The following is a 25,468-nucleotide window of genomic DNA, read 5'->3' as shown; positions in this document are numbered from 1 at the left end:
CCCAAGAAAGAATTCATAAGCCAGGACATTCTCGCCTAGCTCTGAGCTGTGCCCACTTGGGGGAAGGGCTGACATGACCCCTATGGTCTGAAGTTTGTGTTCCCCCAAAATTCTTACGTTTAAACCTAGCCCCCAAGGTGATGGCATTAAAAGGTGAGGACTTGGGAGTGATTAGGTAATGAGAGTTCTGCCCTCATGAATGGGGTTAGTGCCCTTATAAGAAAAGGCTAGAGGGAGCCTGTTTGCCCCATCTACCAGAAGAGGACACATAGAAGGCACCATATCTATAAAAGCAGAGAAAAGCTTTCACTCTATGCCAAATCTGCTATTGCCTTGACCTTGGACTTCTCAGCCTTCGGAACTGTGAGCAATGAATTTCTGTTGTTTATGAATTACTCAGTTTAAGGTATTTTGTTATAGCAGCCTGACTGGACTAAGACATTGTGTAAAGTGAAATTGTACTTCTTACCCATTTCAATGTAGCAGGTTTGGCTTTTAGCATACCTGGGGTACTGCAACTTTTTAACTTGACTCTAGAATTCTCATAAGGATATGTTGATCCATATATAATTGTTAATCAGCATTTCTGTAGGGGAACCGGGCTAGTACTTCCAATTCCGCCATCTTTCTGATGTCACTCCTAACCCAGAATTTTAAATCCAGTGGAAATGTCCTTCAAAAATAAGAGTGAAATAAAGACATTTTCTATTAAATGAAAACTGAAAAATACTTCTCCAGCAGACTTGCACCTGCACAGAAAACCAACCAACCAAACCAAACCAAAACCAAACCCTAAAGAAAAACAAAAAAACTTCAGACTGAAGGGAAGTGATAGCTGGAAACTCAGATCTACAAGAAGGAATGACGAGCATCAGAATGGTGAATATGTATGTGAATATAAAAGCCTTGCTTTTTAGTTAATTTCTTTTAAAAACAAGGGATCATTTAAAGCAAAAATAGTATCATTCTAAGCTGGCAGTTACAACATACAGAGAAGTAAAATATATAAGAATAGTACTACAAAAGATGGGTGTATTAGTCTGTTATCATGCTGCTATGAAGAAATACCCAAGACTGGGTAATTTATAAAGAAAGGAGGTTTAATTGACTCACAGTTCTTCATGGCTGGGGAGACCTCAGGAAACTTACAATCATGGCAGAGGGAGAAGCAACATCTTCTTCATATGGCGGCAGGAGAGAGAAGAGAACAGAGTGAAGGGGAAAACCCCTTATAAAACCTCAGATCTCATGAGACCTTAGTATCATGAGAATAGCACGGAGAAAACCACCCCATGATTCAATTACTTCCCACTGGGCCCCTCCCACCACATGTGGGGATTATGGGAACTACAATTCAAGATGACATTTGGGTAGGGACACAGCGAAACCATATCAATGGGCAAGAGCAAAGGAATAATAATGTTTTAAGTTTCTGTCTATATGTGAAATGGAAAGTGTTAAATATGCAACTAAGACTAAAATGTGAAGTGATACAATATTATTTCCAATTAGGCTGTGATAAATTAAAGATGGGTACTGTAATTACTGTAACAGGCATGGGATTCCTGTCTATTTCCACTGCAGCACTTACTTATTCAGAAGTGGGTTTATTTTTAAGTCTATAAAGCATAAGTGATTCTGCATTTGCATGTTTCTTCAAGTGCCCTGGCCTAGAATGATACCTAGCAATGTGTTTACATGGTTCATAAACTTGCAAAATTTGAGGGGAAAAAAATGGATATTTTAGCAACAGGTGTTTAAACCACTGTTTGTTTGTTTCCATTTCTGACTCCTCATCTCTTATTTTTCTCTTGTTGAGTGGCACTGAAATAACAACAGAGAATTTTAGCATCTGGTAAGGGGACACTATCTTAGAAATAAATCATTTTAACTACAATTTGAAAAGATATTTTGGCATGATTTAAGCAATAAATGCTAAATTACAAAATGAAATAATTTATTAAAGAACTGAGAGCAAATTTAAATTTAAAAATTAATGGAGGCTGGGCACGGTGGCTCATGCCTGTAATCCCAGCACACTGGAAGGCCAAGGTGGGCAGATCACCTGAGGTCAGGAGTTTGAGACCAGCCTGGCCAACATGGCGAAACCCTGTCTCTACTAAAAATACAAAATTAGCCGGGCGTGGTGGCACATGCCTGTAATCCCAGATACTCAAGGTATGAGAATCGCTTGAACCCGGGAGGCAGAGGTTGCAATGAGCTGAGATCGAGACACTGCACTCCAACCTGGGAAATAGAGCAAGACTCCTTCCCCACCCCCCGCCAAAAAAGTTAATGGAATGAGAAACAAAAGAAAGATAATAAAATCAATGGAAATTATTCTGACATCAGGAAGCAAATTATAACAAAAGAAACAATGTCAAATTATATGAAATCAGCAACTCATTAAGAAAAAAAGCTAAACTTTGAATACGGTAAAAAATAGGCTCTTGGATTTTCTATTGAAGAAAAGTGAATCACTGAACATATTGAAAAGAGATTTAAATTTCTTGCACATTTGACACAAAATACCTATATTGACAAAAACAACATAATAAACCATTGGCAATGAGGACATCTAAGACCAACTAGTTAATGTGTCATCAACACAGAGATTCTCAGATTAGTCCCCACATAAAAAAATGTTAATGTCCTGAAATCTTGTAGCTCATAATTGAAAGAAACTTGATAGAAGTTTACTCAAATGTCAACAATTTTTAAAAGCTTTTGATCAACTATGCTAAAGGAAAGGCTACATTAACCTTTTATTCTTTCTAGAAAAATTTAAATTATGAAATTAACATACAAAGAAGGAGTCCAAGAACACAAAGCCAACAAATTAGGGGAGAGTTACTATAGGTGTCAGGCAGTTAAATAATAAAAATATTTTGTTATTTTTCTGATTTTTGTTTGTGATGTTTGGGAGACTTTAAAATCTGTAGTATGGCCAGGTGTGGTAGCAGCAGCTCACACTTTTAATCCCAGCACTTTAGGAGGCAGAAGCAAGAGGATTGCTTGAGCCCAGGAGTTTGAGGCTGCAGTGAGCTATGATCACACCACTGCACCCCAGCTTGGTTGACAGAATGAGACCCCGTCTCAAAAAAAAAAATGTAATGTGATGTAAAGAATGTATTTTCCATTCTATTTTTATTATTTATTATTATTATTTTTTGAGATGGGGTGTCACTCTGCCACCCATGCTGGAGTGCAGTGGCACAATCTCAGCTCACTGCAACCTCCGCCTCCCAGCCTCAAACAATCCTCCCATCTCAGACCCACAGGCATGTGCCACCATGCCTGGCTAATTTTTGTATTTTTGGTAGAGATGGGGTTTCACCATGTTGCCCAGGCTGGTCTTGAACTCCTGAGCTCATGCAATCTGCCTGCCTCAGTCTCCCAATGTGCTAGCATTACAGGCGTGAACCACCACGCCTGGCCCATTTTCCATTCTAAATCTCCATTTTTTTTTCTTCTTCCTTCTTTCCTTTTTTTTTTTAATTTATATATATTTTAACTTTGGAGACTGTGTCTCAGTCTGTCACTCAAGCTAGAGTAGAGTGGCATGGTCATGGCTACTACACCTGCTGATTCTCCCTGCCCAGCCTCCCCAGTAGCTGAGACTAATAGCATGAGTCACTGTACCTGGCTAATATTTTTTATTTTTTGTAGAGACAGAGTCTTACTATGTCACCCAGGCTTGTCTTGAACTCCTGGACTCAAGAGATCCTCCTATCTTGGCCTCCCAAAGTGTTGGGATTACAGGTGTGAGCTATTATGCCTGACCTAAATCTCCATTTTCATACCTATGTTTGTACTTGTTATTTTGAATTCTTTTTCTCAAATAGGGTCTCTTGAATTGTATAAACTGGATCTCCCTCTGTCTGTATTCCTCATTACATTATAAACCCCATGAGGATGAGGACCTTATGTCCTTCATTATTATTATATCCAGCAAGCCCTTGGCACAAAGATAGCATTCAATGAAAATCTATATAATGAATAAATGAATTGTAAAAAATCAATTCAACCTCTTAACACGTATTATCTGTCTTCTCGATTTCTATTGCTACTGCCTTGATTCAGGCCCTTACTCTCTCTACCCTAGATTCTTGTAGTAGTCTCCTAGCTGGTCTCCCTGCTTGTAGACTCATTTCCTTACAGTCCATCCCCACATGGCTGCCAATATAACATTTCTAGATGTAAATTTGATCAGATTGCTCAAATTCCTTGGTTAGGGATCCAAAAAAAGTAAGAGCTGGTGCCCCTGCCACATATTCCACTCTCCAGTCATGTTGATCAGCCCAGTTCTTTGGATGTACAAAGGATCTCACCCCAGTTCTGCTTTTGTACATTTGATTCTCTCTCTCAGAAATTTATTTCCTTTGCTCCTTTTCCAGTGCACACTGGCAGATTCCTGCTGCTTCTTGTTTTGCCCCATTAGTTTTCCTCTCTCTTCCATGCCACGAATTCAAACTAATACATACATTTATTTCCTACATACGTACTTAGCATTTTATATGTTCCACAGACTATCCTCATCGATTTACAAGCACTGATTTTATTTTACTTCATTTCACATGCATCAGTTTTACGTAGTTACTTGTTTACACGCTCTTCTTCTAGACTTTGGGATTCCAGAAGACAGAGGTTTGAGAGTAAAAAACAAAATAACAAGACCATAAAAAAAAAACTCTGTATTCTCGTCCCCATCATTACCATCTCCCCTTTGTGATGTCAAAGAGACCAGAGGAAGTGGACAGACTAGGAGAAGCATAGGTAAGTATTAGAGACAGAAAAAGTATGAAGTCTCTTCTGTGAGGACTAACAATAGTGATGCCATTTTACAACCTTGATGACTGTGTTCTCAAGAAACAAAGCAAATGTTAACCCTGCCCTCAGCTTCAACAGAGCATAACAGCCCTAACCGCAACAGAGCCTAATGACCCTAACCACATCTGTCCCCAGTTGGAAAGTCTGCAAACAGTTCCAACTGGCCAGCACTTTCCCAACCCCTCCCCAATAGGAACTTTATTATAAAAGTCTCAGCTTGTAAGCGATCAGAGTATCAGCCAGATTCCTGACTGGAACTCTTCTTAGGCTTATTCCTGTGAATAAACCTGTTTGGCCGTGGAATTGCCTCCTGTTACTCGCTCTCTTCCTTTATATCTTCCTGACACCTTCCGGCTCTAATGTTTTGCGTCTCGATGACCATCTAGCTCCTAAATGCTGGGGGCCGCTCCCCATAGAAATCCCTCGCCGCATTTCTCCGCCTCGTACCCAGTGGGGCTGGGATTTTTGGTCCCATGTTTTGCAATAAGGGAGTCACCAAGATGCAGCCACCTCTGGAATTCCTAGAAAGGAAAGAGTTGCCTGGCTTCAGCCAGTAGGCTCAGAACGGCTGACGCATTTCCGGCCTTTGCGGTTGATCGGTTATTGGGGTGCTGCAGCCCCGCCACCTGTTCCGTAGCTTCCCGGTGCCCCGAAGGTGAGTCTTGGTCCCTGGTCGCGACCCGCCAGGCTCCCGGAACATTTCAGGTCTGTGCCTCGGAGTAGGCAGGGAGTGAACGTCTGCGCAGGCGTGACCCCCGCCCCTACACATTCACTGGCCTGAAGTCCCCGTGGAGTAGGTGGAGGTCCCGCCCCTGATCTTGAAGGTTAAACAGCCTTTCCTTGTCTGAGATAACGCCCGGAGCTCTTTGTCCTGCCTCCAAGACGATTAAGGAGCGCAGACACAAAAGGTGAGGTTAGAGCGAAAGTTTAATAAGCGAAAGGAAAAAGCTCTCTGCCAGCAGAGAGGGGCTCCCGACCGGGAGTACCCACTATGGAGCCCGTTCTGAGGTTTTTGTGGACTGGAAAGGAGAATGCGCTTAGTCTGCGGGCTGCCTTGGCGAACGCTTGACTGAGCTTGGCTCGGGACCAATCAGGAACTGAAATGATGATTCATAGATGCGGCTTAGCTTGGCCCAGGACCTATCAGAATCTGAAGTGAAAGCGTGGCCCGGACCAATCAGGGGCTGAGGCGATGATTCACAGAAGCTGGGCTTATCTTGCTAATGAAGGAAAGTAGAGCGCTCGCCGGAACCTACCAGAGCCCACCGTGCCCATACCCACAAAAGGAGAAGAAACTTTTCCTGGGAACCTGCTGACTATACAAAGGACAAAGGCATTATGTGCCAGGCCTTGTTCCCTTATCTGAGTGAGCTGGAGGTTCTGTGCAAGTTTTTATCCAAACGGCCCGAGGTTTTTCTATCTGTGCAGCCGTGGGCATATCTATAGGCACAACACCCTGTGCTAGTTCCCTTATCGGTGTCTGCAACGTGAATTTTTTTCCCAGGCTGCGTTTTATGCTATGTGGAGATGAGACACTGACCCATGGACGGGGGCGGGCTCTCCAGGGACCTTTCCCTTGCTATCTACCTAAGGCAAGCTAGGTAGCTCCTTTCACAGGGTGGTGGGAAAGACCCCTAGAGGGGGCGGAGCTTTAGCAGCGAATCCGAGGTCGAGAGGTAGAGAAGGGGTAGACCTCGCTCCCTGTCAAAAGCCTTATTCAAAAGCCTTATTTCCTATATACACGTAACTTTAATAAGTCAACATTATGCAATGTTTGTCGCATATAATGTTTTCTTTAAATACTGTAAAACCACAAACCTCATAACTTGTCACCTCTAGTTTCTAATGCATCTCTAAAAATTAGGGACATTTCCCTACATAACCACAATATTATTAGCACACCCAACTAAGTGTAGGCACTTCACCTAACACCTAGTTCATGTTTAAATCCCTCCACCCCCTGTTGTCCCACAGATGTCTTTTCCACCTGTTTGTACCAACTAGCATCCAATCATAGACCACTCACTGCATGTAGTTAAGTCTTAATCTAGGTCAATTTTACCCTTTGCCTCCCTTCCTCCCATCCCATTGCCTTGTTGAAAAGGAGGCTCTTCCAGTCTTCCTGTAGTGCATCCCCAATTTTTGATTTGACTGTTTCCTCATGGTATTTAAGTTCTTCCTCTGTTGTCTTGTCATCGTAGTTGGTTATCCTTTGGGATGTATTTTACAACACAGATGATTTGTGATTTACATGATCTCTTTGTTGCTGTTGCTAATTATGCTGACATGAGATAATGTTCTCACGAATGAAAACATTCTCTTTTATGCTCTTTCTGCCATGTTTTTATTTCAGTGAAGGACAATGGGGACACATCAAACTCTGCACTGTTTCACTCTTTGCTGTCTGACACCTCATAGACACTTAGTAAATATCTGTAAAATAAATTCCTTTGTGAATTACAGGCAATGCATAGAAACTTAATCTTGTATTTAGGATGAGCTCTCCCACTTTCTCCAAGAGTATACCTTGTATACATTTTTCAAAATATGGCTTTTTTTTATTGTATTGTAATTATATCCTCATGAGCTATAAACACCTCTGTATTCCCAGCTCTTAGCACAGCTCCATAAATTGATTGTCCAGTGACTGAACTGCTTTTACAAAGGTTAAGCTGTTTCTCCTTTCATGTGTACAGTAACATCTAAACTAAGTGGAAGTCTTTCCAGATTCAATGCAGTAGCCTTCACCCCCTCCACTTTACCCTTTTTTTCAACTCTTGCCTCTTCTGCTTCTACTCTTGCTTTCTTCTTCTACTCTTGCCTCTACCCTCATTCCCTCAGCTCATTCTCCATCCAGTAGCAGAGCTTCTCAGTACATAATTCAGCCTTATCACTTCCTTTCTTAAAGCCTTCAGTGGTTTCTCTATTGCATTTATAAAATCCTAACTCCTATGCCCTACATGATCTGACTCCTGCTTGTCTTGCCAGCCTAATATTTTGCCACTCTTCTCCCACATGACTGTAGACACTCCAGCCTCCTTTCCTGTCTTTGATGGCAGCATGCACTTCCTCAGGGCCTTTGGATAGTCCAGAGTGCTCTTCCCCTCCCTCATCCCTACTCTGTATGGCTCACTTCTTTTGCACTTAAGGACTCAGCTTAAATGTTACCTCACCTCCCACTACCTCATCTAAATAGGCTACATGTATTTGGTAACTCAGTGCCTCGTTTATTTTCCTCAAAGTAATCATCACAACTCATAATTATTTTATTTGCCTCCTTACTTATTTTTGTTGTTGCTTTTATTTTCAGTTTGTCTTCCCTGTTAAAATATATACTCCAGCAAAACAGGGCCTGGTCCCATCTTTTTCACTATTGTAGCCCTAGTGCCCAGCCAAGTACCTGATATGTTATGGGTACTCAATGAACATTTATTGACTAAATGAGCAAGTAAATGGATCAGTTACTAGTAATGAGTCTCTCCTTGCCCCTTGCCTCCTGAGCCTTAGTTGCTGATAAAGTCATAAGTTGAGTCAGCAGTCAACTGCCTTTTATTGTTTTATCCCCCTTTCATGCCCTGGCATGAAACAGTGAGCCTGGTTCCCTACAACCTTAGACATACCACATTTAATCCTCCAGGAGTTGAATTCTAGGATGTCTTTGACTGTTTCTGCAGTCAAGTCAGTTAGCCCACAGCATCAACTCCACTAACTACTCTGTGTTTCTGTTTCTGGTCCACTGAGATTTTTGTCTTGTATTTGTAGGTGGCCATATCTTTCTCTTTATCCCCTTTTATATATCATCTTCCAATGCCAAATGTTTGGAGTCAATTGGTAATTAGTCATAAATTGGCCTGTTTCATATCACCCTGGAAAAATGAATCCGATTTTTAATGTTGCTTTTGAGCTGTTGTTGGGATGTTCAGGGGGATACCCCTGGTGGGATCTAGAGATGGGCTTCAGTACACAAATGGGAGGTCACCACTGGTCACTGTCTGTCCTGGATTTTCTTGAATATTTCTTCTAGTATTTTCAACTGTCCACTGAGTATTAACACATGACGTCAATATTTTATTTTGTTGGGTTTATTTCCTCTATGAAAGGAAGATACTCAATTTACTAATTCTACTTTACTAATAATACCTGCTCATTGATATTTATGTAATAATTGCTATGGGCCAGGTACTATGCTAAGCTTTTTATATGCATTACCTTGTATAATCACAACACTTATAAGAGGAGTACTATGGTCATTACTGCTTAGAGAGGTCACAGGATATGAACATTATTCACTGTACTGCAGTGTTTCACTAAAGATGATTTTAAATAGCTTATTCCATTTAATTCGTCAGATGTCTATCAAGTATTTGGTCCCTGCTAGGATATCAGATGACACCAAATTTGCATTTAATCAAATAAATCAGGTAAACAAAACATTGAAGATGCATTCATAATTTTTTGGCAAATCCAGACTTGTAAGTCCTCTAGGCATTTTGAAAATAAGAAGTGTCTGTAATCTGTAGCAATTTGGGAGAGGAGATAGGAAGAGATAGGAGGACTGGGGAACATAGGGTAATGCATATACATCCTGGGAACAGGGGTGGTTTGGGGGACAAGAAGAAAGACTGTATTTTCCCTTCTGTGTTCCCTTCCCTGTCCTTACCATGGCTTGATGAAGTGAAAGAGGATATAGGAGGGGAGAATATATTTATTTGCCTGGAAAACATTTATGGAGCACTGACAGTGGGCCAGGCACTGTGCTATGCATTAAGGATAAAGACAGTTCATGGTGGCATAAGACCAGGAGGTAAATCCTAAGCACCAATTGTGGGGAGAAGAATACAACTGATGGAGGAATACTCTACCTGTGGCTTTGGGTATGTGAGAGATTGCCTGTAGTGATCCAGAAAACAAAACAAAACAAAACAAAAAAAAACAAAATAAAAAGAGCCAGCTGTATTTCCATGGTTTCTCAATAGCATTAAAGTGCAGAACCCATATTTGCAGAACAATTTTTGACTATAAACCTAAGGCTATGAGAAGCTACATGTTTAATAATAATGGAATCCAATGCAAATTCATAATTAGAAATTGTCAGACTTTCAGTCTTCCTGAACTGAAGACTCAACAAACCAAATTACCAGATAATACAGTAAGGAGTAAAAAGATATACATTTCACCTTGGACACTGACAAAGAATAAATGCCATGGTCTTTGTAACTCTTCAAATTCTCAATTCTGTAACATAACTTTATGTGAATATTTTATTAAGGTCTGTCTTTCCCACGGTAAATACCATAAAGGTAGGGACCTTTCCTTTCACCATTTTGAACTAAGCACCTCAACACTATTCCAGACACCTAACAGACACATAATATATGAATAAATAGAATAAATGCATTTTCACCCAATAAAGTGTAACTGAAAAACTGTCACGTGCTCTCAGACCTTAATGATTCCATTAGCATTGGGCAAAAGTCAGATAAAACTTAAATTACACCACTAAAGTCAACATTGTATCAGTGTAACTACTATTAAACTTCCCAACTTAAAAGGCTACAACCCTGTGACATATTCTTACCATTTCCATCCTGAATCTTACTCAATATTTTTTTAAAATACAGATCTAACACCATGACAATGAAATAAAAGCCTTGATGCCTCTCAGTGTTGCATGTAGTAAAGTCTAACGTCTTAGCCTAGAGTTGAAGGCCATTTTCTGTCCCCTGTAATGCATCTTTTTAACCTCATCTCTCACATTTTTACCCACAACCCATATTCTATAGTTCAGCTTTGCCTGTCCTTATCGCCATTGTGTGTGCCCTTAAATACCTTTCCTCATGTTGTTTGCTTGATTTATGATGGCGGATCCCTTCCTTTCTCTGCCTGATAAATTCCTGTTCATGATTTTAGCCTAATTCAAATGTACTTGCCCCAAAGTCATATTCTTTCAATGTTCCATACCCACTCAGAAATTATTTTTTCTATTCTTTACTCCCTGAATATTCTGGCGAGGCCTCTATTATAGCATTAATCATCTGATATTATAGCTAGTTTTATATATCCTATTCTCCTCCTAGATCTACCATATAAACATATTGCCCAGGCCTTTAAATCACTTCTACAGACTGAGTATCCCTTATCCCAAACCCCTGGGATCAGAGTATTTTGGATTTCAGATTTTTCTGGATTTTGGAATATTTGCATTAAACTTAACAGATCCCTAATCTGAAAATCTGAAATATGAAATGCTGCAATGAGCATTTCCTTTTAGCATCATGTCTGTGCTCAAAAAGTAAATAGCTCTTGCTTTTTTATTCCACAGTTACCTAATTCTCCTTCCCAGAGGTTCACCCTTCTATATCAGTTATCTGTTGCCATAATAATGTGGTATAATAAATAGCCACAAAACTTTAGTGGCATATAGTGATAAACTTATGTATAGCACATGAGTATATGGGGCATAGCTTACCTAGGGTGGGCAGGCCCTATTTATACATCTGCATTCAGCAGCTCTGCAGACCTTAGGCTAGGCCTGCTCACATGTCTGGCAGTTAGCTGGCTGTCAACTAATCTAGGATGGTCTCATCTACTCCACTGGGGTAATCTGGCTCTGTCCTACATGTCTCTTATCATCTGAAAAAATATCCTTCTTCTGGCAATTTCAGAGGGCAAGAGTAAGCAAAGCCAGTTACACAAGTACTGTTCAAACCTCTGCATGCATCACATTTGCTAATATCATTGGCAAAATCAAGTCATAGTGTTGAATTCAGTGTCACAATGGAAGGGCACTGCAAAATATTAATACATGGCTACAGGGAAGGGGGAAGAATTGAGGCCATTAACATACTCTGGAAGAGCCTTTTCCCAATTGCTAAACATATGTAAGTCAGTAACTATATATACATTGTATTAACATAAATGATAGAATACCATTCATATTTCCATACTTTGCTTTTTTCCCCACTACTTTATGATTTATTTCCATTAATATATAATGCTCTATCATCAGGTGTCTTCTAAGGAAGATTAAATCAGAAAATTTTAAATCACAGTTATCCTTTCACCTAAAACCAGTGTAAGCCTTCTAAATTAACCCCAGGAATGGCTTCAACAGAGGAACAGTATGATCTTAAGATTGTGAAAGTGGAGGAAGACTCTATCTGGGATCAACAAGCCCAACTTCGAGTGAACAACTTTTCTGGCCAAGAAGCCTCCCGACAACTTTTTAGGCAGTTTTGTTACCAAGAGACTCCTGGTCCCCGAGAAGCTCTGAGCCGGCTCCGAGAACTCTGTCGTCAGTGGCTAAGGCCAGAAATCCACACCAAAGAGCAAATCTTGGAGCTGCTGGTGCTGGAGCAGTTCCTGACTATCCTGCCTGAGGAGCTCCAGGCCTGGGTGCGGAAGCACCATCCAGAGAGTGGGGAGGAGGCTGTGGCTGTAGTCGAAGATCTGGAACAAGAGCTTAGTGAGCCAGGGAACCAGGTGAGAGGACAAAGATGGACTTCTAGACATTAAATACTAAATGAAAGGTGGGGTTTGGTGACACAGGTTGGTTGGCTATAGCTATATGTATTAGTTCTCTGTTGTGTAAGAAATTACCCCTAAACCTTAATGGCCAAGACTACAGTCATCTGAAGACAAGATTCAGGTGGGCGGATCCACTTCCGAGATGGTTCACTGGTACAATTGTTGGTAGGGGGCCTCAGCTACTCACCGGCTATTGGCAGGAGGTCTTAGTTCTTTACCATGTTGGTATTCTTCATGGGGCTGCTTGAGTGCCCTCACAACATGTCAGCTGGCTTCCTCCAGAGGGGAGAAGTAGAGAGAGAGAGAGAAAGGAAAAAGCCACAGTGCTTTTTATGACTCAGAAGTTATATACCATCTCTTCTGCCTCACTTTCTATTCAGTAGAGTTGAGTTATCAAGTACAGCCCACATTCAGGGGGCTGGGGGTGGACAGTTCGATTCTACCTGGTGGATTTATTTTAAACCACCATACTAAATTGGGCCACTCTTCCCTGTTTTGCTTTTGGATACGGAATTAAACTCTGGACCTTCCACTGTGACATCTCTCTAGAAAATGTTTCATATAGTTCCATGTGATATCTTTCATTTCATATTAGCTTGGACTCCTATAATTCCCCTCTTATGAACCAAATATGCCTACCTGCCTTCAGGCTCTAGACCATGAACATGGACATTCTGAAGTGCTCTCGAAGGAGGTGGAACATCTGAAGGTCAAGCAGGAACCAACAGACATCCAACTTCAGCCTATGGTGACACAGCTCAAGTATGAATCTTTTCGCCTCCACCAATTTGGAGAACAAGGTAAGGATTTTGACAGGTCCCTTCAGGAGATCTCTGGCAGGTCTGTAGAGGGCAATAGTTAAGACTGTGGACTCTGGGGCTAAATTGCCTGGGTTGGAATTTAAACGCTGCATTTAATAACTCTGTGACAATGGACAAGTCAGGTAACCTTCCGGTGTCTTCAGTTTATGCATATTTGAAGTGGAGATAATCATAGCACGTCAGTCACAGAGTCATTTCAGATTTAATAAATTAACATATGTAAAACACTTAGAACAGTGCCTGCCTTGTAATGAATATAATATAGTGCCTGCTTATGTACATCCTCTTTGGGAGCCTCTGGGTGCTCCCTCCAGCCATTTCAGCAGTGCTGATGACCCCTTACTCTACTAGCTTAAACATCCCTGTTTAACCCAATCCCCTCCTTAACTGGCAGTTCTTCATTCCTAGAACATGTCTGTTTGATATGGATCTTTCTATTTCCATCCTATAATTGTGTCCTTTCATAAAGGAAAGAGATTACATTGTTTGGTCCATTTATTATTCCAGATGGTGAAAGTATACCTGAGAACCAGGAGTTGGCATCAAAGCAAGAAATCTTAAAAGAAATGGAGCATTTGGGGGATAGCAGACTCCAAAGAGACGTATCTTTGGATTCTAAGTACAGAGAAACTTGTAAACAAGACAGCAGGGCAGAAAAGCAGCAGGGACATTCCATTGGAGAGAGACGCCACAGGTGCAATGAATGTGGGAAAAGCTTCACTAAGAGTTCAGTACTCATTGAGCACCAGAGAATCCACACTGGGGAGAAGCCATATGAATGTGAAGAATGTGGGAAGGCCTTCAGCCGGAGGTCAAGCCTGAATGAACATCGGCGGAGCCACACTGGAGAGAAACCCTATCAGTGTAAGGAGTGTGGGAAAGCCTTCAGTGCCAGCAATGGCCTCACTAGACACAGAAGAATCCACACAGGGGAAAAACCATATGAATGCAAAGTGTGTGGAAAGGCTTTCCTTCTCAGCTCATGCCTTGTTCAGCATCAGAGGATACACACTGGAGAGAAGCGTTATCAGTGTCGTGAGTGTGGCAAAGCCTTCATTCAGAATGCAGGGCTTTTCCAGCATCTCCGAGTCCACACTGGTGAGAAACCGTATCAGTGCAGTCAGTGCAGTAAACTCTTTAGTAAGCGGACCCTTCTTAAGAAACATCAGAAAATCCACACTGGAGAGAGAACATGAGTGTGATGAGTTTGGGAAAGCCTTCAGTCATCATTGCAACCTTATTAGGCATTTTAGAATCCGTACTGTTCCAGCAGAACTGGACTAATTCTGTGGACCCTCAGACCCCTAAATGGGGCCATCTTGGAAAGTAAGATTTTCAAGTGGCTTATTCTGTTCATATAAAATTTATTTTGCATTGCAGTGAACCACTTGTCTACAAACCAGGTGTTGGTGCCTCCTGTGTGGATGACTGTGATTGTAGGGAGTTCCTGGGTGGCCTTCTTATTCCCTATCCTTTGGTCCATTTCTAATGATTTCCTTTAAAGGGACCAAATCTTATCTGGAAATAAATTGTTATGGAGGGGCTGTTTTTGAGCAATACTGAGCATTGAACAATTCTACAAGACCAGTATCTATGTATACTTTTTAAAAAAAGATTGGCTAAGATCAAAGGATATTCAGAGGTGCATCTTTTTCTGTAAGAGTGACGTTTTAAACAAACATAAGGTTTTTGGGAATAAGAATCGTCCACATTCCCACAGGAAATCATTGCTATGGTCTCCGCTAGGAATGTGATAGATAGCTTCTGTAAGCAGCATTATCCATGGTATAAAACCTGTAGTTTTAATGGTTTAGAAATCTGTGTCTCGGCCAGGTGCGGTGGCTCACGCCTGTAATCCCAGCACTTTGGGAGGCCAAGGCGGGTGGATCACGAGGTCAGGAGATCGAGACCATCCTGGCTAACATGGTGAAACCATGTCTGTACTAAAAATACACACACACACACACACACACACACACACACACAATTAGCCAGGCGTGGTGGCAGGTGCCTGTGGTCCCAGCTACTCCAGAGGCTGAGGCAGGAGAATGGCATGAACCCAGGAAGCGGAGCTTGCAGTGAACCGAGATTGCGCCACTGCACTCCAGCGTGGGCGACAGAGCGAGACTCCATCTCAAAAAAAAAAAAAAATAGAAATCTATGTCTCATTTCATATCTAACTCATGTTTTTGATATGAATCAATATATATGTTGATATCATGTTAATGAGTTTGATATGAATCATCAACATAGTACGTAGTATATACGTATCAACATAACTATGTTGATGATTCATATCAAATTCTCAATGCCGGTCATTACTGTATTTAAGTTTTCCATTTTTGTTACAAATAATAAGATGATACTTTAAAATCTCTATTCTTCACAAGGTACCTCTTTAATTCATAGCCTTTTATGTCTGCATTATTCTTTTTTGGGGGGTTGGTCAGCAACTTTGAGTGCCATTGCAAGCAGCATCATTGAAGTAGTTTTATAAAGAAAAGAAGTCTGATATCTTGGGCAGCTTGCTGCTTACTAGGGAGACCAGCATGCTCAGACATTTATTGTCAGGGTTAAACGTATGCTCTGGCACCAAGTTCAAATCCTTCCTCCCCGTTTGTGAGCTGTGGGACTTTAGGCAACTTATCTAAACGCTGCTCTGCTATAGTCTCCCCATCTGTAAAACAGAGGATGACATCAGTACCTTCCTCATAGGGTACATAAGATTAAATAAATACAAACTTGTACTTAAAATGTAGCTCTCAATAAATGTACATTATGATTTACATAAGAAATAATACCATTTAACAAATGTAGGTAGAATTTTAAGTATCATGTTAAAATTAGGATATGAAATGCCTCTGCTGACATTGTTACTCTTTTCTCCACAGTCAAAAACTAAATCAGAATATTTCAAAAGAGAGGAAATAAAAGTTCAGCTTAAAACTGTTCTGCCCTAAATCTTTGTCTTTGAAGTTTATTTTTAAAGTGTTAAAAAATACATATATATGTGTATTTTTTTCCTCATGGCTTAGGAACCATAAACGATTCTTTAAAAGTCACTTACTATTTTATTTGTCAATAGAACAATTAGCAATTAGCTGAGTTCAGATTTTCTGCAATAGTGTTTATGAAATTTTATAATACCTACAAATCACTTGAGATCTTGTTAAAATGCAGATTCCTAATTCAAAAGGTCAGAAGGGGGCCCAGGAACCTGCATTTTAAACGAGCAATGTGCTCCTAGGTGCCTCAGATGCTGCTAGTTCATGGAGTGCACTTTGAGTATCAAGGTCCCAGACTACCCTGAGGATTAGTATGGTCCTTTTAATATGCTAGAGGCACCAAGCAAATAATAGCTTCTTTTCCATCCTTCCACTTGCAACCTCTACATCAGTAGGTAGTCCCTAAACCTGTGCTCCCCTCACTGACCTACTGCCTGTCCCACCCTAAGAGGACTGAGATGCCTGTGAAGTGCAATGGGCAAGTGGGTTGAGATGAGTTTGTAGAGCATGGCAGCGTCCTCTGCTCTGGAATAGACAAATAGAGCTAAATGTTTATCCAGGCAATCTAAACAGGACCCATAAATGTTTACTTTAGGAAAAAGCTACTTCTACAGAGCTTCTGCGCCTCTTGCATGAGCTCGTAGGGTGAAGGGGAAGGGGCTGTTTGTTGCATGTTTACCAGCACCATGCAGACCTGCCAGTCCACACCCCCAGTCCTCTCTTGGGCTCTCTGAACTGCCTGGGCCAAAGGAACAAGGTCCCAGCTGAGGTTTCCTCATATAGGGTGCTATGGCATGCCACACTTACCTTCAACACTGAAGCCTGGCGTGGTCCTTCTGTAACTCCAACCCCAGTGCTCAGACAGTCCCTTTCTCTCTCACCTACTCAGAAAAGCAAAGTAAAGCTCACAGAGGAAAAAGCCACAAAATGGAAGACAAAAGGGTGAAGGAGGAACATTTAGGGAATGAGGGACATCACAAATGAGTAAGAGAGGAGGAGGGGAGAGATAGGGACGTAAAAAGGGCCCGAATGGGCATGCCTGTAGTAAAGAGAAAATTGAAGGGAGAATTTGGGAATGTTTGGGTTTTGTTTGTTTGTTTGTTTTTTCTTGTTGTTGTTGTTTTCCAGATTCTCTTTCACTGATCTGGTCCAAAGTGTTGTAGTAGTTGATGCCACCACTTCCTGCATTTGGCCTCATTAACAGTAACAAGAAGGATTTTCAGTGCCCCTGTAATTAGAGGAGCACCAAGAGACCTAAAGAAGGGAGGCTCAGACTGTGGATGGGGGCACTCTGTCAATCAGCAAACATCCATGGGGCACTTGTTAGGCCAGTGGGTACCACTGTAGGAACGTGGGATACATCAGCAGAGCCGACAAAGGTTCCTGCCCTCACAAAGTTTACATTCTAGCAGGGGAGAAAAATAATAGACAATAATCATAATAACTATGTAGTATATTAGAAGGTGATGAAGTGCTTTTGAAACAGAAGAAAGTGGAGCAGTGTAAGGAGGAGTAAGATTTCATTATATGGTGCAGGCAGGGTCAGGGATGCTTCATTGAGGAGGAGACATTTAAACTAAGATGAAGAGGTGAAGTGGGGGTCAGCTTGATGCTAATCTAGAAGAAGGATGTTCCAGGAAGAGGTGAGCCAGTGCAAAGGCTAAGGTATAGAATAAAAATAGTTTTCCCACTGAGGCTGTCAACAGATTCTCACAATCAACCTAGAAGAGGAAGGCACAGTGTTTGCCATACGTGTGTATTGTGTAAACTGAGCACAGTGAAGTAAAAGTGATTGCTCAATGTCACATGCCTGTGAGGTGGCAAAGGTCTGCATTCAAGACTGAATGATTCCCCATCTAGTGTTCTTTTGTTGGAATTTTGTTTTCCAATCTGGGTAATTATTATGCTTTTTTTCCTTATGTAGAAGCCAAACGTGATGCCACATAAACAGGTATTGAGTAATTATTTTGAATGAGTAGCTGTGCCCTGAAAGCACTGGAGGGAGGGGATGCAGGGGATAACCTGTTGGTATACAAGAGGAAGAAACGAATAGAATTCTGGTAGGTCAGGTGCATTAATGCAGGTCAGGTGTGAGAGGCTGGGCAGTGATTGGGAAAGTACAGCATCATGGGAAGGAAGGGCTGGGAAAGGGAAGACACAGTTAAATTTGCTGCTTGGTAGCATAGCATAGCTGTAGTTTGTTACTATCTAGCTGTGTGACTGTGCACAAGTTACTTTACCTCTCTGTGCTCTTGTGGAAAGACATGAAGGTTAGGTGGGTGAGGAGAGAAATCTCAGGAGGTAAAGCAGTACAAGTAAAGCATGTAAATCCATTTGTGGGGCAAGTGGTGTATGGGGGTGGGGTGGGATCTGGAGTGGTTAGGAATTGGAAAATAACTAAACAGAAGGTCCCAGGATGTTTGGGGAGTAAGGAAAAGAGTCTCCCACTTGCCTCTTTGCCCTAGATGGGCTCAAAGTGAGGAAGTTAATGACATGAAATATTCTCCAAGCCACCTAAGGAGGCAGCAGAAGGTGGGTCAGTGGTACAGGACTTGCCCAGGTATCACGGTGCCCAAGGGCTTTGGAAGAGTCTCTCGGCTCAGGGTGAGTCCCATGGTGAGTGGGGTTATGAGTCCTAGGGTGAGTGGGGTGATGCAGGGTGGGGATGCACATTGGGCTCCAAGCTAAAGCCCAGGAGTGACTGGAGGTGTATGGTGCAAGGTGTGCCAAGAACTGCGGTTGGATAAATGCCAGCATTTTAGGAATAAATATAATAATGATAATAGATACTTCTGAAACATCGTATGCCTGGCACTGTTCTAGTTGCTTGATATGTATTAATTCATTTAATCCCCAAACATGATCTAAATGTGTAGTCAACTCCATTTTAAAGAGGGGGAAACTGAAGCACAAGGAGGTTAAGTCACTCACTCAAGGTCATACAGCTCGTAGGCAGCCGAAGCACGAGGCACCCTGCTATATAGGTAATGTTTCTTGTAATATATTAAAAGTTTATTTTAATACATTAAAAGAAACTTTTTCTTATCATCTATGTGGTTACCAAGTTGTACAGTTCATGTGGAAAAGGCAGGATAAATACTTGTTTCCCTTTATTTATGTGTTTTCAAAATACTTGGCTCTCTAGCATTCTCCAATGGTGACCAATTTTTTTTTTTTAAAGAATAATTACAGACTCAGGGATATAAACATACTTGAAGTGTTTCAAATCTTTGCTGTCATTATCTTTACTGGGGTTCAAATTTTCCCGTCTTCAAGTGGGAAGGTCTTCAACTTGGCACCTGAGTACTTCTGACTCAAGACCCTTGCTTTATGATATGACAAGATGTTTCAGTCTCATGCTATACATTTCTTGCCTCCGATCTGGATTCAGCTATTTCTTCCAGGAATCCTGATTTCTTTATGGGGATATGGAATTTCAAGATGACAAATTGAATGCTAGCAAAGGCCCACTGCTTAGCTGGTTATTGTTTCCAAGCCTTTTCAATAGCAAGACCTAGGAGATATATATCTGTCTATGCCTGTTTGTTTTTCTTTCTAATTCAGAGTTATAGAGTTTTTACTTCTCTTTACATTTGTATCTTCTCTTGTATTATTATCATCTATTGCTGTATAATGAATTAACTCAAAACTTAGTAGTTTAAAACAACGCACATTATCCTTTCCATGGGTCAGAAATCCAGGTATGGCTCAGCAGGGTCCTAAGCTTCAGACTCTCTGAAGACTGAAATCAAGGTGTTGGTCAGAGTTGGCATCTCATCTGAAGGCTTAACTGGGGAGAGATCAGCTCTAAGTTCACATGATTGTTGTCAGAAACCAACAAACCCTTTGAGGGATTTTGGACTGAGGGCCTCAGTTACATGCTGGCTGTTGGCAGTAGGCAATCCTCAGTTCCTTGTCATATAGGCTTCTTTAACATGACAACTTGATTAGTCAAAACCCCCATGGGAGAGCATCTGCTAGCAAGACAGAAGTCACCGTTTTCTTTGTAACCTAATCACAGAAGTAACATCCTTTCAACATTTTGTATTCTATTAATTAGAAGCAAGTTATTTAAAAGGAGGGTGTTGGGGGTGATGGAGGAGAGGCTGGTGGCTGCGGCTGCCAAGGTTTTCTCCTGGTGCCCAGCAGAAATGGTGGCCGAGCAAGGTGTGGCAGGGCCAACCCAGGATCCCCCAGGACCCTCCTCTCTGTGTAATAAGGGGCCCGCTCTTGCCAAGGCCAAGGGGAAGGGGTGAACGTGGCCCCCATGGGTCTGCAGCCCTGATAGGAATTTAAACTGTCTCTCCGATGTGTATGGTAGAACTAAAAAAGACAGACTACCAAGGGTCATCTGAAATTGTGATTGAGTCACTAATAATACCAGGACAAAGTTAGAGATCACTACTCAAGCATAAGCCCTGGTTTCCTCCTCCCTCCCTCCCTTCCTCCCTTCCCTTGCATCCCTTCCTTCCTTCCTTTCTTCTTCTTCTTCTTTTTTTTTTTTTTTTTTGTCTTTTGAGGGAGTCTTGCTTTGTTGCCCAGGCCGGAGTGTGGTGCTGCGATCTCTGTTCACTGTAACCTCTGCCTCCCAGGTTCAAGCAATTCTCCTGCCTCAGCCTCCCTAGTAGCTGGGATTACAGCCATGTGCCACCACGCCCGGCTAATGTTTGTACTTTTAGTAGAGACAGGGTTTCGCCATGTTGTCCAGGCTGGTCTTGAACTCCTGACTTCAGGTGATTCACCCACCTTGGCCTCCCAAAGTGCTGGGATTACTGGCGTGAACCACCGCACCTGGCCCTCAGTTTTCATAAGACTGCTATGAAGATGTTTGATATAAAGGCTTGGGCTGAGTTTGTTGTGGAATGGGCTGCAAAGGACCCATATGGCTTCCTTACAACTGTTATTTTGGCCCTTACTCCACTGTTCCTAGCAAGTGTTGTACTGTCTTGGAAATTGGCCAAGATGATTGAGGCTGGGGGAAGGAGCAAAAGAAGAAACAAAAACATCAAGAAAACATGCAAAAGCGAAACGACTGAAAAAGGATTGAAGGACTGAACAGGCTCTGCAACCAGAGGAAATCATCTGGAAAATTATGCAGCTTTGGAAGGACCCACTAAGGTTTCTTTGGATTTCTTGACATTATTACTTAGTAAATGAAATTTGACCAAATGGAAGAATCAGGTCCGTTCTGACCTCAATACTGTAGTAACTTTTAGGCTTGGGTGTAGGAGTTTATAGGTTTCTATTGACAGTTATTGTAAATTAGCATTTAGCATTTATTATGGTACAAATTCTTTATAACTGACATAGTCATTTCCCACTTAGTAATTTATGTACCGAATGAAAACATCAGTTTATGTACTGAAATGAAAACATCCTATGGGGAAAAATGACTTTATATTATGAACTCTATTCAAATGAACTCTATTTAAAATGGGGTCCTGTTCCCCACAGAAATACAAACTACCATCAGAGAATAATATAAACACCTCTACACAAATAAACTAGAAAATCTAGAAGAAATGGATCATTTCATGGACACTTACACTCTCCCAAGACTAAACCAGGAAGAAGTTGAATCCCTGAATAGACCAATAGCAGGCTCTGAAATTGAAGCAATAATTAATAGCCTACCAACCAAAAAAAGTCTAGGACCAGATGGATTCACAGCTGAATTCTACCAGAGGTACAAGGAGGAGCTGGTACCATTCCTTCTGAAACTATTCCAATCAATAGAAAAAGAGGGAATCCTCCCTAACTCATTTTATGAGGCCAACATCATCCTGATACCAAAGCCTGGCAGAGACACAACAAAAAAAGAGAATTTTAGACCAATATCCCTGATGAACATTGATGCAAAAATCCTCAATAAAATACTGGCAAACCAAATCCAGCAGCACATCAAAAAGCTTATCCACCATGATCAAGTGGGCTTCATCCCTGGGATGCAAAGCTGGTTCAACATACACAAATCAATAAATGTAATCCAGCATATAAACAGAACCAAAGACAAAAACTACATGATTATCTCAATAGATGCAGAAAAGGCCTTTGACAAAATTCAACAGCCCTTCATGCTAAAAACTCTCAATAAATTTGGTATTGATGGAATGTATCTCAAAATAAGAGCTATTTATGACAAACCCACAGCCAATATCATACTGAATGGGCAAAAACTGGAAGCATTCCCTTTGAAAAGTGGCACAAGACAGGGATGCCCTCTCTCACCACTCCTGTTCAACATAGTGTTGGAAGTTCTGGCCAGGGCAATCAGGCAAGAGAAAGAAATCAAGGGTATTCAGTTAGGAAAAGAAGAAGTCAAATTGTCCCTGTTTGCAGATGACATGATTGTACATTTAGAAAACCCCATTGTCTCAGCCCAAAATCTCCTTAAGCTGATAAGCAACTTCAGCAAAGTCTCAGGATACAAAATTAATGTGCAAAAATCACAAGCATTCTTATACACCAGTAACAGACAAACAGAGAGCCAAATCAGGAATGAACTTCCATTCACAATTGCTTCAAAGAGAATAAAATACCTAGGAATCCAACTTACAAGGGATGTAAAGGACCTCTTCAAGGAGAACTACAAATCACTGCTCAGTGAAATAAAAGAGGACACAAATAAATGGAAGAACATTCCATGCTCATGGATAGGAAGAATCAATATCGTGAAAATGGCCATACTGCCCAAGGTAATTTACAGATTCAATGCCATCCCCATCAAGCTACCAATGAGTTTCTTCACAGAATTGGAAAAAACTGCTTTAAAGTTCATATGGAACCAAAAAAGAGCCCGCATTGCCAAGACAATCCTAAGTCAAAAGAACAAAGCTGGAGGCATCACGCTACCTGACTTCAAACTATACTACAAGACTACAGTAACCAAAACAGCATGGTACTGGTACCAAAACAGAGATATAGACCAATGGAATAGAACAGATCCCTCAGAAATAATACCACACATCTACCGCCATCTGATCTTTGACAAACCTGAGAAAAACAAGAAATGGGGAAAGGATTCCCTATTTAATAAATGGTGCTGGGAAAATTGGCTAGCCATAAGTAGAAAGCTGAAACTGGATCCTTTCCTTACTCCTTATATGAAAATTAATTCAAGATGGATTACAGACTTAAATGTTAGACCTAATACCATAAAAACCCTAGAAGAAAACCTAGGTAATACCATTCAGGACATAGGCATGGGCAAGGACTTCATGTCTAAAACACCAAAAGGAATGGCAACAAAAGCCATAATTGACAAATGGGAGCTAATTAAACTAAAGAGCTTCTGCACAGCAAAAGAAACTACCATCAGAGTGAACAGGCAACCTACAGAATGGGAGAAAATTTTTGCAATCTACTCATCTGACAAAGAGCTAATATCCAGAACCTACAAAGAACTCAAACAAATTTACAAGAAAAAAACAAACAACCCCATCAAAAAGTAGGCAAAGGATTTAAACAGACATTTCTCAAAAGAAGACATGCATACAGCCTACAGACACATGAAAAAATGCTCGTCATCACGGGCCATCAGAGAAATGCAAATCAAAACCACAATGAGATACCATCTCACACCAGTTAGAATGGCAATCATTAAAAGTCAGGAAACAACAGGTGCTGGAGAGGATGTGGAGAAATAGGGACACTTTTACACTGTTGGTGGGATTGTAAACTAGTTCAACCATTATGGAAAACAGTATGGTGATTCCCCAAGGATCTAGAACTAGAAGTACCATATGACCCAGCCATCCCATTACTGGGTATATACCCAAAGGATTATAAATCATGCTGCTATAAAGACACATGCACACATATGTTCATTGCGGCACTATTCACAATAGCAAAGACTTGGAATCAACTCAAATGTCCATCAGTGACAGACTGGATTAAGAAAATGTGGCACATATACACCATGGAATACTATGCAGCCATAAAAAAGGATGAGTTTGTGTCCTTTGTAGGGACATGGATGCATCTGGAAACCATCATTCTCAGCAAACTACTGCAAGAACGGAAAACCAAACACCGCATGTTCTCACTCATAGGTGGGAATTGAACAATGAGATCACTTGGACTCAGGAAGGGGAACATCACACACCGGGGCCTATTATGGGGAGGGGGGAGTGGGGAGGGATTGCATTGGGAGTTATACCTGATGTAAATGACGAGTTGATGGGTGCTGACAAGTTGATGGGTGCAGCACACCAACATGGCACAAGTATACATATGTAACAAACCTGCAGGTTATGCACATGTACCCCGAGAACTTAAAGTATAATAAAAAAAAAAAAAAGAAAAAAAAAGGGGTCCTGTTTTGGACAAAGGAAGTTAAGAATGTAAAAGTCAGAACTTTCCTGTCTGAGGTGAAAAAATGTGCTTTGGCTTAAAAGAGCTATAAGGTATTAATTATGTCTTATTATCATTGCTTCTTAGAATCATTTCTGGCTTTCTCAAAATAATACTAATCAACAAGTACTTCTATTTGCTGCATTTTTCTTACTTTAGCCTTTGAGACAACTGGTAATTATCAAGACATTTTGCTTTTTTTTTTTTTTTTTGAGACAGTCTCGCTCTGTCGCCAGGCCAGAGTGCAGTGGCACGATCTCGGCTTACTGCAACCTCTGCTTCCTAGGTTCCAGCGATTCTCCTGCTTCAGCCTCTCGAGTAGCTGTGACTACAGGGCCACCATGCCCAGCTAACTTTTGTATTTTTAGTAGAGACAGGGTTTCACCATGTTGGCCAGGATGGTCTCGATCTCTTGACCTTGTGATCTGCCTCCCTCAGCCTCCCAAAGTGCTGGGATTATAGTTGTGAGCCACCGCACCTGGCCACATTTTTTAAAATGTAATTTTATAAAGAATCCTCTTACCTTGACTATGTAGAATACCACCTATTGGACAGAACACTTTTTGTACTTTCAAACACTGCCATTTTCTTAGAGATGGCCTGTTGAGAGGAGTAATACTATGGTTTAGAGCTTGCAGTAGAAATGCTAAACATGCTAGTACCTTGGAACCAGTTTATTCTTGTGCTAAGCAGAACTGTAAAATAGTTAAAATGTCTTATCAAGTAATTTGCTGATTACATAGACACCACTTTTTTTATTCCATTTTTGTTTTAACTCATGTGGTAGTGATATTTAATACTTTCTGATCAAACAGGTTCAAAGTGAAACTTTAAATTTCAAATTTCTTTTAAAGAACTCTTAATGAGCAACAGTGAAGTCATACTTCATAAGTGTTAAAGAAAGGTACAACATTTGGAAACATTTTGTTGGGC

At 41.1% G+C, this 25,468-nt stretch overlaps 1 protein-coding gene and 1 pseudogene across 1 annotated transcript; both read left to right on the top strand.

Moving 5' to 3' along the window:
* Nucleotides 1-11,839: 11,839 nt before the first annotated feature.
* Nucleotides 11,840-15,080, top strand: ZSCAN31 (zinc finger and SCAN domain containing 31). Its single transcript, XM_010374583.2, has 3 exons — nt 11,840-12,312; nt 13,007-13,157; nt 13,686-15,080. Exons 1-3 carry the CDS (start codon nt 11,932-11,934, stop codon nt 14,372-14,374), a joined length of 1,221 nt encoding a protein of 406 aa, XP_010372885.1. The 5' UTR covers nt 11,840-11,931; the 3' UTR covers nt 14,375-15,080.
* Nucleotides 15,081-21,007: 5,927 nt separating this feature from the next.
* LOC115896837 lies at nt 21,008-21,230 on the top strand (annotated as a pseudogene).
* The last annotated feature ends 4,238 nt before the right edge of the window (nt 21,231-25,468 follow it).

This window comes from Rhinopithecus roxellana, chromosome 4 (genome assembly GCF_007565055.1).
Source record: "Rhinopithecus roxellana isolate Shanxi Qingling chromosome 4, ASM756505v1, whole genome shotgun sequence".
In the NCBI taxonomy this organism is placed as follows: domain Eukaryota; kingdom Metazoa; phylum Chordata; class Mammalia; order Primates; family Cercopithecidae; genus Rhinopithecus; species Rhinopithecus roxellana.
Note: the sequence above shows the minus strand (reverse complement) of the source record. Positions and strands in the feature narration are given on the sequence as shown.

Coding starts and splice junctions, on each gene's coding strand:
- ZSCAN31 (XM_010374583.2), top strand. CDS start 11,932: ATGGCTTCAACAGAGGAACAGTATGATCTTAAGATTGTGAAAGTGGAG. Junction 12,313..13,006: donor TTAGTGAGCCAGGGAACCAG/GTGAGAGGACAA, acceptor ACCTGCCTTCAG/GCTCTAGACCATGAACATGG. Junction 13,158..13,685: donor CCACCAATTTGGAGAACAAG/GTAAGGATTTTG, acceptor TTATTATTCCAG/ATGGTGAAAGTATACCTGAG.